The sequence below is a fragment of the Chelon labrosus genome (genome assembly GCF_963514085.1).
Source record: "Chelon labrosus genome assembly, chromosome: 24".
Lineage (NCBI taxonomy): Eukaryota > Metazoa > Chordata > Actinopteri > Mugiliformes > Mugilidae > Chelon > Chelon labrosus.
In genome coordinates, this window is record NC_140357.1 from 13,421,678 (window position 1) to 13,433,266 (window position 11,589).

The window sequence follows — 11,589 nt, forward strand, 5'->3', positions numbered from 1 at the left end:
CTTTTACAAAGGTTCCGAGTTAAAATAAAATTAAAAAGTGATATTAAAATAAAATAAAACAAAATAAAAAGACGGCAATATGTCCTATTTTAATCTGCTTTCCAGGTTTTTTATCTGAGTCACATTTATTTACTTTAATCAAATTACTTTGGCTGCTCCACAGTATTTACCTGTCAACCATGTTCTTGGTTGCGAGTCTTAAAAGTTGTGGTTCACATGCAGGCGAACTAAAATAGAATCTGAACCTCTGCTCTGTGTCTTATGCTCAGCTGGGGTTGACTGTTCAAACTTGCGTGCGATGAGTTTTGTGCACAGCATTGGTGCAAAGTAACAAAACATTTACTTAAGTACTCGTGTCAGACTTTTAATTTTGTAAATCAAAACTTTATTTAGCAGAACAAAAACAACAAAATGACAACAAAACACTGAGATGAGTGAATGAAAATGGCTCAAATCACAGAAGGTGATATAAAAAACTGATTATCAAACATTATTATAACTAGGAGGAATAACATTTATTAAAACAGATCATAAAAACTAAAATATTAAAAAAATGTTCCGACTGGAAGGTCGGAGAACCGTGTGTTAATCTCATTCACAAACTGACACAGTTATCTTCTAAAGTTACAACGTTATCTGAAAATATTCCTTTAATAATGTGCGTTTTTCTTTTTCAAAATATCCAATTTTTCGTGTAAGTTAAGTTTCACATTTAAAAACAGATGTAAAAAAAGTATTTGTCATAATTTACATATAGGAAGGAAGGAAGGAAGGAAGGAAGAGAATGAGAGATGCACAGAAGGAAGTAGGAGAAAAATGAGGAGGAAGGAAGGATGAATGAACGACAGAAAGAAAGAGTCCGTCTATAAATGGCTTCCTTCTCAGAGCTTCTTCTCCTTGAACAGTTTCTTCCAGGCCGGCATGATGTGCTCGTAGATCCTCTCTATCTGTAACACATGGAGCACACGCCTGATTCAAACACGTTTCACTGGAAATCACGCCACGTCTCAAACGCTTCCCGCGGGTCTCACCTGCTCAGACTTCTTGACTCCGTATCTGAAGAGCGTCGCCTGGTGCTCGCTGTTGTGAAACAGGATGTCGAACGTGACCTCGCGGCCCATCATGTCGTCGATGGCCGGCTTCACCACGGTGTGGAAGTCCCTGGCCGTGTGCGTGTCGTCCATCATGTTGTTCACCTGGCGTTAGACAGACAGCACAACGTTTCAAAGTGGTAAACGTTCACACCGGAGCTTCCACCTGGACTGTGTGCTACCTTGTATTTCTTCCCCAACAGATCCACCGGATCCAACTTGACCTCTGACCTCAGAGCTCGGCCAAACAGCGGCAGCTTGGCGTCTGAATCTGACAGACGACACATTTTAATAGAAGATTAAACAATGCCTTTTATTTAATATAATTTTATACTTTTTACAGCAAACATTCTCTGATCTTGTCGTGTTTTTAAGCTGAACTACTCTAAAAGTTCGACTTTTTCTCTCGAGAGAATAAGACGTTCAGGAAACCGCCAACCTCGACATGTGAAGTGAGCCACGTAGGGAACGCCGTCTCTCTCGCCGTAGTACACTCCGAAGTGAGAGAAGTATCTGTTCCTGGGATACTCCACGATGTCCCCCGGGTAGAGCTTGGGGTGGGAGTTTTTCTTAAAAGACAGCATTAATACAACAACGTTCAGTGAGTCGAGCCGCGGAGGCAGGGGATTTTTATTTAACCGCACACACGCTAAAAACAAAACAAAAAAACTCCTGAAGTGGGTGAAAGGGGAAGCCACAAAGCTAAAAACTACTCATCTTATTCCGTGTTGCGCACTCTATTATTTTTAAACCACTTTATCAAATAACACATTTTACTTCAGTTTATTATGTCTATAAAACATCCGTCTAACTTGATTTTGTTTATACTGCTGCTGCTGCTGCAAAAACAAAAAGTTATATTTGAAGACGTTTAATTTCAGCTTTAATCGAGAGCCTCAAACCTCGCGCTAATGCTAGCACGCTAACAAGCTAAGCCATCCAATAGGTGTTGAGATATTTAATTTAAAACACAGAAAGAAAAGTCAGGGAATCGCTCAGATTCATCCTCATGAGGCGGCGCTGAGGACACAGGACGTCCGGACACATCTCATCTACAGTTTCAGGTGAAACTAGAAAGACAAGGCTTTTTATTTTTGAACATTTGTCCATCGACATAATGAGCAGATGTTAAAATGTAAATATTAAGTAAGTAAATCTCCCAGTGCTTTATGATTATTAGTTTTAATAAAGGAGCATGTGGTGAAAGGCCTGTTAATAAATAATAAAATAATAATGTATTAGTTATTATTACTCACCAGGCCCATGGGTGAAGGTATTTACTGATCCTTCCTTCAGCTGCTTCTGAAAATAATCTACAGCTCACACACACAGGAGCCCCACCTGCTTTACATATGCTCTGAACTCATGTGTTAATGAAACTTTAGTCTGCCAAGGTCACGGGTGACCGGCGCCATCGACCCACACGTCAACAGCTCTCACTGCTCCTCGCTGCAGTTTGAGCCGTCTCAGGTTTGATTTTGGGGGCCCTCGCCCCTCGCTCCCAGGGGGAGTTTTTTGGGGACATTTCTGTGGCATTCAGACGTGGACGAGCACAGGTCCTCCACTGTCCTCATGCCACCAGCTCTGGGCGTGTGAAGCAGGTGTTTCCTAAACAGCGATGCTGAAAGAGGAAGTAGCTCTAATCACTCTTTTTTTATTTATTGGAGATAAGAAGGAGAGAAGAGGAGGAGAACACGCTCTAAACGCACTTCAATTAATATTCTGATTAATAACTAATAAGTAGACTCATGATAGGTGTAAAACACACTTATATATATATAAAAATAAAGATTATCAAGCAGAATAAATCCATCATTAAGCTCCTTTCTGAGCCTGGAGACGTCACCATTTAACCCGTTAAGAGCTGTTGTTTAAGGACGAGCAGCAGGACGGGAAAGAAACGGAAACAGGCTTCTGAATGTTTGATGGAAACTTTAATGATTTGATAAAATGATTGTTCTTTTACGACTAAACTCTTCCCTGATTTGCTGAATTACGGAGACGGCGACATTGAAAGCATCCGACGAGGAGAGTCCGCGCGACGGCGGGGCTCCTGTGCAACATTCCCACCGACCGCGCACAATAAATTCAAACTATGGTAATAATTTAATAATTACAGGAAGTAAAAGGTCTTAAGTTTCAAAACAAAAGCTCATGTTATGGACTCATCGTTACAGCACAGCTCTTTCATTTCATTTCTAATTCTTCTCCCAAAGAAAGAGGAGCCGTCCTGAGTACATTTTAACCCCTCTTTCACTTTTTTCCCAAACATTTAAAGTTTTCCCTGGCTAGATAAAGATTATATTTAATGTTCTTATCTGCACAGGAATCCCACTGAATCCAACCGAATCCAGGATAAAACCACCCCAACCACACCTTGTAATAAAACCACTTAAAGCTGAAAATCCTCCCAAACTTAGAAAATATAGACTATCTGTTGAGAAATAAAATAAAAAACATCTCATGACACATTCTGACCTAAATGGACTGCTTTAAAACGAGACGCTTATCTCTCTCACACACTCACACACACACACACACACACATGAATGCCCCTTTACGAAGTCAGTGCAGCATTACAGTCGGTCAAAGGCACCTGAGTTTAGCTCCAACCTGAGCTGGAGGTTCACACCAGTGTATATACACAACACACACACACAGTAATCACACACACCAGGGTCATCCGTGTGGATCAGGACATGTTTGGTCAGAATTTAAAACATCTAAGCTAACACCACGCTGGCCTGAATATATAAATATATATATATATAAGACAGCAGCTATCACGTGGGCTGTGCTCTTGTTGTGTTTCACGTTTGACTTGAAGAGAAAAGGCTTCAGTGACGACAGCGTTATCTCAAGGAACATTAAGTTAAGGTGTTTCCTGTCCTCTGACGCAGATGCTGTCCTATAGCTGGGCCAGTGTGGTGTTACAACGTCCCTGTAGATGTCGAGCTGTGGAGTTCCCACCACCGTCTGAGATCTAAATATTTTTCTGTCGACGGACCGATAGCTGCAGCTTGTTCTCGTCCTCACACACATTCACACTTGTCGTATCTAACTGTGCTCCTGGATCTCACTATGGCTCTCCTGAGTGTCTTTGCCCCAGCCGAGGCCGTGGACGGGGGCGTGTTTGTCCCAGCTGTCCGTGTTGTGTCCGTGTTTCCTCTGGTGGCGTTTGTAGTTGTCCCAGTGACCCGTGGTGTAGCCGCACTCGGCGCAGGCGTACGGCTTCTCCCCCGTGTGCTTGAGCATGTGCCTCTTCAGGTTCATGCTCTGGTTGCAGGAGTAGCCGCAGATGACGCAGTGGAACGGCTTGGCGCCCGAGTGGATGCGCTCGTGGCGCCGGAGGTTGGCGAGGTTCCCGCAGGCGTAGCTGCACGACGGGCACTGGTAAGGCTTCTCGCCCGTGTGCACGCGCAGGTGGCGTTTGAGGTTGTCGAGGTGCGAGGAGGTGTAGGGGCAGTGGGGGCAGCGGTGGGGCTTCTCCTCGGAGTGGATGTGGGAGTGGCGCGCCAGGTGGTTGGGGTAGTGGGACAGGAAGGGGCAGTGGGGGCAGCGGTACAGCTTGGTGCCGCGCTGACCCCGCCGGGATCCCCGAGACTCGTCCGGGCTGGAGGGGGGGGCGGAGCCGTCTTTGGACAGCAGGTCCAACGAGCAGCGACGGCAGACCTGAAACAGGACGAGACGTCAAGTCAACAGCTGCTTCGTCATTTCTGTTTTACTCAGAGCGGTGAGAAGCTGAGAGGTGACACACACACACTGATAAAATTTATCTTTTTTTTTATTGTGAGCTCACAAAAATAATCTTTACCAGCGACACATGAACCTTCCAGCCATAATTAAACCCTCCAGGCTGTCAGCTGAGCCTGCGGGTGTGATGCGGAAGTGCGTTGCTATGGAAACAAACAACACACTGCAAACAAACAGGAAAAAAAAAAAGAAACACACAAAGCATACCTGTCCTCCGTCGCCGTCCACCTCTCCCTCCGCCTTGTCCCCCACCAGGTCGGCCTCCTCCAGGGTGAGGCCGCACAACCGGCAGCACAGGGGGAAGAGGAGGACGGGGAGCGGGGCGGAGGGAGAGCCGAGCCCCCCCAGCGTCTGGAGGTAACCCGAGTCCTGGGACAGCCGCAGCGTCAAGTCTGACACGACTGCGGGGCAGAGACAGGAGCGGATTAATTCGTGTTAATTCATGTGTTCTGAGAGTTTTACTGAGAATGAGAAGCGTCTTCCTTGTACTTCTTCTTATCATTTATATCCTCTGCTTCCTGCCGTCTTTATTAAAGTCTCGTTCTCTCACAGTTATTGTGGCTGGTTATCGGCAGAAGTGTGAAGATGTTCTTCCTGATGCGTTTCGCGTCAGCAGAGGTTAGTTTTAGGTCGATGAGCACTCAGGCAGAGACAATTTCTCTTCCTCATTTTTTCATCTTGCTTCCTCTTTTCTGCTCTGCTCAGTGCTTCCAAAATAAAAACCGTCCTCTGCTTCACTAAAACACTCGAGTCTCGTTTTCAAAACCTATTAGATGCTGTTCTTTTTGTTTTGTTTTGGTATTTTTGTGCGTGACATTTTTCACGTGTAGATCGGTTAACCAATAGTTTCACTATCGTCCCCAAGAATTTAAATGCATCATAGAAAGCAGGAATTACAACATTCTGTTTCAGCGATGCACATGATTAACGGGCAGGAACAAAATTATGCTATCCAGCTGCATCATGGGAGATGTAGGAGTTTTTGTGGCGCCAACTGGAGACAGATGTTTTGATTCCCCTCTACCTGATAAACGTCTCTCAGATATCTAATCAAGTTGTTTTGGTGTCTTCACTCAGGTGTTTTACCTTCTTCACTTTCAGCACTTTTGTTTTTTTTCCGCCGCCCCCTCCTCTTCTCCTTCTCCCTCCTCTGTGGTTTCTCCTGAGTGTGCATGCGCTGGTGCCTCCGCAGGTTGCCGAGCGAGCTGCAGGCGTAGCTGCACTGGTGGCAGCGGTACGGCTTCTCCCCCGTGTGGGTGCGGGCGTGGCGCTGCAGGTTGACGAGCTGGGCCGAGGCGTAGGGGCAGACGGGGCAGCGGTACGGCTTCTGCCCGTCGTGGGTCCTCATGTGGCGTTTGAGGTGGTTGGAGTAGCGCGAGGTGAAGGCGCACAGAGAGCAGGAGTACAGTTTGGAGGGGATGTCGGCGCCACCCGCAGCCTTTCCGGCGCTTCTCCTTTTCTTGTCGGAGCCACCGCTGGGGGATCTGTCAGACAGGTTAGACTCCTCCAGCTGAGAGGAGTCGAAGGAGGCGGTGTGCTGGAGGCCTTCCTCACAGGTCAGACAGTAAAGCTCTGCCCCCAGATCGAGGCCCACCCCTGAAACAAAACGAGTCCAACTTTATATGAGAAGTTTAAAGTTTATATTGGACGTCTCTAAGTTTCACCAGAGAACTTCTGAACAGCTGCAGGCACTCTGACTGAAACTAAACATGCTGCAAGCTGTCAAACCTGAAAACAGAGGAATAAAAGCAGACTTAAACCCCACGCATTTTAAAGATATAAAAAAAAAATAAATGTTACCGAGATCCAGGCCTGCACCCAAAGGTGTGTCTCCCAGAAGTTGACCACATCCCTTGCAGGAGAGGAATGCGGGGAAGGTGGAGACGTTTGGAGCTGAAGGGTCGTCATCTACGCTCAGAGAGAAAACCGTCATACCTGAGGAAGAAGGAGACTGTTTGACTCGTAGTTTAGACTTCACTTCTTCTATGAGAGGAGGAGGAGGAATTAAATCTGTATCTCAATAAGACCAAGAGCCACTTCCACATACATCAACACTAACCATCCGTCCTGGCTTACCTGTCCAAATGATAAACTACACAGACACCCGGGGGGAAACGTTTCAGTATCTGGTTTTGTTTTCCACCTTCTGTTGGTAAAACCTGACGCTAGGTTAGTGTGTGACACTGACCGGCCTCTCTGTCCAGACCCATGATCTCCGAGTCTCCAAACTCCAGGTCTCCGCTCAGCAGGAAGTCGCTCTCCAACACCAGGCAGTCCGGATCGGACGCCGCAGCCGCCGCCGCCGCCCCGTCCTCCGACCCCACTGGACACAAACGCACACACAAAAATGTCTCCTGATGTCTTGTGTTAAAACATGCGAGAAACACACCCACACAACAAAGAACGACACAGCCTGCTTTGTCATTCAGTAGTTACATGTCACATTATAATGGATGAATAAGCCACATAGTTTTAGAGTTACATATATACAGCTGCAGGAAATAGTCTGAGAAACAGGACAGAAGGAGAAGATGGACAAGAGTTAAGGAGGTGGAGAGGAAGCGCGAGGCTCAGCGGAGGAGAAGACGGAGGCGGGTTAACAAAGGAAATCAGTGAGGATGAGATAAGTGCAGAGGAGGAAGAGTAGGAGGATGAGGAATGAGGCTGGAACAGGAAGCGTGGAGGACTTCAACTTAAAATGTCGGTTTGGACGCTTTCTGGTGAAACTAAATCATTCAGTCTTGTGTTTTCTGTCTTTGTCAAACATTAATTAGTCGCTTAGTTAATCCGTCGCTGCTCAAGGGTCAACACCAATCAGAATCAGCAGAATCATCACGGCCTTTGTCGCCAGGTTGCTGTAAAAAGAAAGCTCTTATACCACCTTCATAAACCACCCAATCACATCCACCTCACACAGCGGTTAGCCAGGTATGAAACAGGTGAGGTCTCACACTTCCTTCACACAAAACACCACAAAAAAAAAAGGTTTGAGTTCATTTGACTGTGCAATGAATTCGCAGGATGCAGCTTGTCTTGTGCGAAGGTGTTCAACTGTGAACGCTCGACATATTCATACTTCTAGAAGCTCGGCCTCAGAGCTTAGCTTTCAGCTGCAGCGAAATAGGAAGTGTGTCACGGTTAGCGCTCAAGTTAGCCGATTGAGATTCAAGGAGAGGAGGAGGTTTACGGGAGGACAGGAACTCTGAGCAAAGACGCTGAAAATAAAAGCGAGAACGCGGCGCTCTGAATCAAACAGAGGTGGCGCAGAGAAAAAAAAAAAAGGGGAAGATAATGAGAAAGAAATCAAACAGGAAGCCATGAAAGAAAGAAAGGAAAGGAGAACGGGAAGGAGAGGCGGGAGCAGGCGGAGGTCAGGTACGGGGCCTGTGAAGAGGAAGTGGAGACAGGAAGCAGGGAGGAGGAAGAGGAGTCCAGCCTGGCCCTGATCACTCAGGATGAGATAACACACAAACACATCTACTTAAAGGACAACATGTCTCCAGCAGTCTTCCTCTCTGACAGACCGCGAGGAAGACCCGGAGCCTCCAACATCAACATGTCAGACCGGTTTGACAACTTTCAACAGGAGCTAACTTCAAGCGTTTGTTTAAAAGGCTCCAAACTTCGCAACCATGTACGTGAACGATCACACAGAGCGAACAGAGAGCCACTTCCTTATTCTGCGTCTGTGATCTGTGAGGTTTGTGGACAGAAAGGAGCAGACAGAGTCAAAACAGCTGGAGGACAAACGGACAAACTCACGTTTCACCGGCTGGGGGTTGGATTGTTTCCTCCGCGGCATCGTCGCCTCTCGTCGTCCCAGATCCTGCTCTGGTTTCGGGGAGACACCTCACACGCTCAGCGGGCTCTAGTCCGTCTGTTAGCCAGCCAGCTAACTGCATGTCATCATCATCATCATCATCATCATCATCATCATCATCACCTCCTTCCTCTTCCTCTTCCTCCAACGGACACCAGCAGCGGCGGTGTCATCACTGCCAACTACTCCCTGAAACGGAGGGTGTACACCGGCACATTAAAAACCATCCAGCCCCCCTTAAAATCAATAAATTATAAATGACACTTATATCCGGCGGCTGAATTAATCCCAAACAACTTTAAAACACAACTAAGACTTCAAAGCTAACGCCGTAGCTCAGGCTTTGTTGTTGTTTCGCAGGAAATAGTCGGAGCCATCTTGCTAGCCAGCTAGCTAACTTCAACATTAAAAACATTAAACTGCCGTTTCACCTTCAAACTAAAAACAAATTTTACATTTGAAACATATAAACACACATTAAACATACCTGCGATAAAGTCCACAAAAGTACTGTGGTCGACTAAACGTCTTAAACTGTTGCTAAGACAGTCTTTTGTTGTTGCCAGAGACACACCGCCGCTGACAGAGATACGCCGGGTCCGGGCTCCCGGTGACGTCACTGACAGGAGCAGGGGATTGTGGGATTGGTAGTCCTTCCAGTGCGTATCATATCGTGAACAGTATTTATGATTAGAATAGTTATTATAATTCCTTTTGTGATGATAAAAATATTAATTAATTAATAAATAATAATTATAATAAAAATGTTCTTTTAATTTTACTAAAGGTTGTTTAACTATTTTATTAATGTGACTAAATAATAATCTTTATTTTTGTTCTGGGGTGATGGATCTAAATGAAAACTTAAACAAAACAGTACAAATTGATATTAGTAACATAAAATAATTAATTCAAACTAATGTGGTAAAAAGAAATAAATAATCTACTGTTAATAATATCAAAAATCTAATATACAACCTCTTGGTATTTGCACATTGACATCTTTTTAAATAATCATAGCTGATGTTCCTCTGATGACACAAACACACAAAGCAGCATTCTGTCTGTTTGATGCTTTATTAGCTCCTCTAATATCATTATATTAAATCATAAATATAATAAAACAGTCAAAATTACATCACTTTTTTATTAACAGAATCACTAGCTTTATTTTCTACAACTTTACAAATATACAAAGTATGAAGTAACCCTACCAACTATTTATAATATGTTTCATTATATAATGTTAATTATTAGTTTTTCTTCATGTGCAATCTCTAAAACAAATATTATTAACCTGTATGGCCTAAAACTAGTAAGTTTGCCCTGTGCTCATCCTCTCAGGCAACAATTTCTTTAAAGGCCTTATATGTGCCCTGTTAAATTTCTGGAGTAACTTGAGTTAAAGGATGAACAAGAAAGAAATATATATTTGTGTTGCATAAAATTATGTTTTAGATTTCAGTTTTTCTTGTAATATACAGAACAGGCCTAACGATAGGATGGCCTAGTGGAGTAAACCCAGGGAAAAACTGCCTCTTGACCTTCCCAAACAGGCGACAGGTACAAAGACGTGTCCACATAACAAATGTCTAATTACAAGACACCAAGAACAGACGTTTATTATGGAGTACCACATGGTTCTGTCCTGGGTCCTTCACCTTTCCATGTGTTACTAGCAGGGGTCATCATAACAGTCAATCATGAGTTAATCATGGTCTCAAACTCATCAATCCTCTGTCTGGTGTTTCCTCTACGGATCCTCCTGTAGGACACAGTTTTGTACTTTGATGACTGACGTCTGTCTTTCCTCTCGTCCAGAGCTGCATCCACCTCAATGTTGATCTTGGAGGAGTTTTGACCTTTCTCTTCTTTGCTCTCCACCGCACGGTTTCCTGTGCTGGATGAGTTTCGAGTCGGGCCCAGCTCTTTCTTTTCTTGTCTGCCCTCCGTCAGTGACATAGCAGCAGCATCCACCAGCATCACTTTCTGTGACTCTGGCCTCCAACCTGATGCCTGCAGCTCTAGGAACAGAAATATCATCTGTGACTTTGTGTTCAATTTGCTTTTTGTATCGTAAAGCACATATATCTACTTTTTTTCCAGCTTTAAATAAAGAAAAAATATCCAATATAAACATGTACTTGCAGTTACCACTAGTGGCCACAGATGTCGCCAAATCAACCATAAAATCAGGAACTGACCTATGAGTGTATCTCTGGTGTCTTCTGGTGTTTCACCTGGATGTCCAAACAGCTGCTGTTCCTGTGAACTCTGAGCTGGTCCACTTAGATCCAAACAAACATCAGAACCAGACAGATCTAGATCTGTGTCTGTCACACTGTCTGCAGCAGCAGTTTGGCTCGAAGCGTTGGAGCTGCTCAGGAAAGCGTCCTCAGACTCATTTGAGTCTTCATTCCCTGCTCCACGAGTCAGCGTTTCAGCACATTCAGGGTCTTGTGGAGGTCTTTGGGATGGTGATGGGTCAGACTGGTTTTCCAACTCTTCACCTGGTCCTTCTGCGTTTTCTTTTGGGTTAACGGCAGCCTCTGTTTCTTCCTTCTCATCTTTTTCAAAGAGTTTGTCTTCATATATTTGTTCCTCCGTCTCTCCATCTTCTTTTCCATCTCCACCCAGCTCTTTAGTCTCTGCTCTGTCATCCTCACATTCCTCCTCCCCCTAAGTTTTAAGCTTTTCTTCTTCTTCTTCAGCCTCTTCTTCATTCTCAACATCAGCTCCTCTATCTTCACTTCCTCCCTCTACAGCCTCATTTTCATCTTCTCGAATCTCTTGCTCATTTTCTATATCCTGCTTAACTTCTCTTTCCTCGTCATCCTCATCTTCATCTTCCTTTTCCTCTTTTCCTGCTATGTCCTCAGTTACAACTTTTTGTAGTTCATCCTGTCTTTCTGTCTCTTTCTCTAC

The 11,589-nt window shown here is 44.7% G+C and overlaps 2 protein-coding genes across 4 annotated transcripts; both read right to left on the minus strand.

Moving 5' to 3' along the window:
• Positions 1–374: 374 nt before the first annotated feature.
• plaat1l (phospholipase A and acyltransferase 1-like) lies at positions 375–2,895 on the minus strand. Of its 2 annotated transcripts, XM_084574590.1 has the most exons (5): positions 2,348–2,895; positions 1,531–1,660; positions 1,274–1,362; positions 1,032–1,196; positions 375–947 (listed from the first exon to the last, which is right to left on the minus strand). In XM_084574590.1, the coding sequence occupies exons 1-5, from the start codon at positions 2,354–2,356 to the stop codon at positions 882–884; spliced, it is 459 nt and encodes a 152-aa protein (XP_084430716.1). In that variant the 5' UTR covers positions 2,357–2,895; the 3' UTR covers positions 375–881. The 2 variants fall into 2 exon arrangements, with proteins under 2 accessions (XP_084430716.1, XP_084430715.1); XM_084574589.1 differs by lacking the exon at positions 2,348–2,895 and having other exon boundaries at positions 1,531–2,285.
• znf513b (zinc finger protein 513b) lies at positions 2,894–9,275 on the minus strand. 2 transcript variants are annotated; one of them, XM_084574587.1, is made up of 7 exons: positions 9,152–9,275; positions 8,607–8,853; positions 7,033–7,167; positions 6,645–6,779; positions 5,931–6,440; positions 5,052–5,245; positions 2,894–4,763 (listed from the first exon to the last, which is right to left on the minus strand). In XM_084574587.1, exons 2-7 carry the CDS (start codon positions 8,644–8,646, stop codon positions 4,149–4,151), a joined length of 1,629 nt encoding a protein of 542 aa, XP_084430713.1. In that variant the 5' UTR covers positions 8,647–8,853; positions 9,152–9,275; the 3' UTR covers positions 2,894–4,148. The 2 variants fall into 2 exon arrangements, with proteins under 2 accessions (XP_084430713.1, XP_084430714.1); XM_084574588.1 differs by lacking the exons at positions 8,607–8,853; positions 9,152–9,275 and having other exon boundaries at positions 6,921–7,055.
• Positions 9,276–11,589: the final 2,314 nt, after the last annotated feature.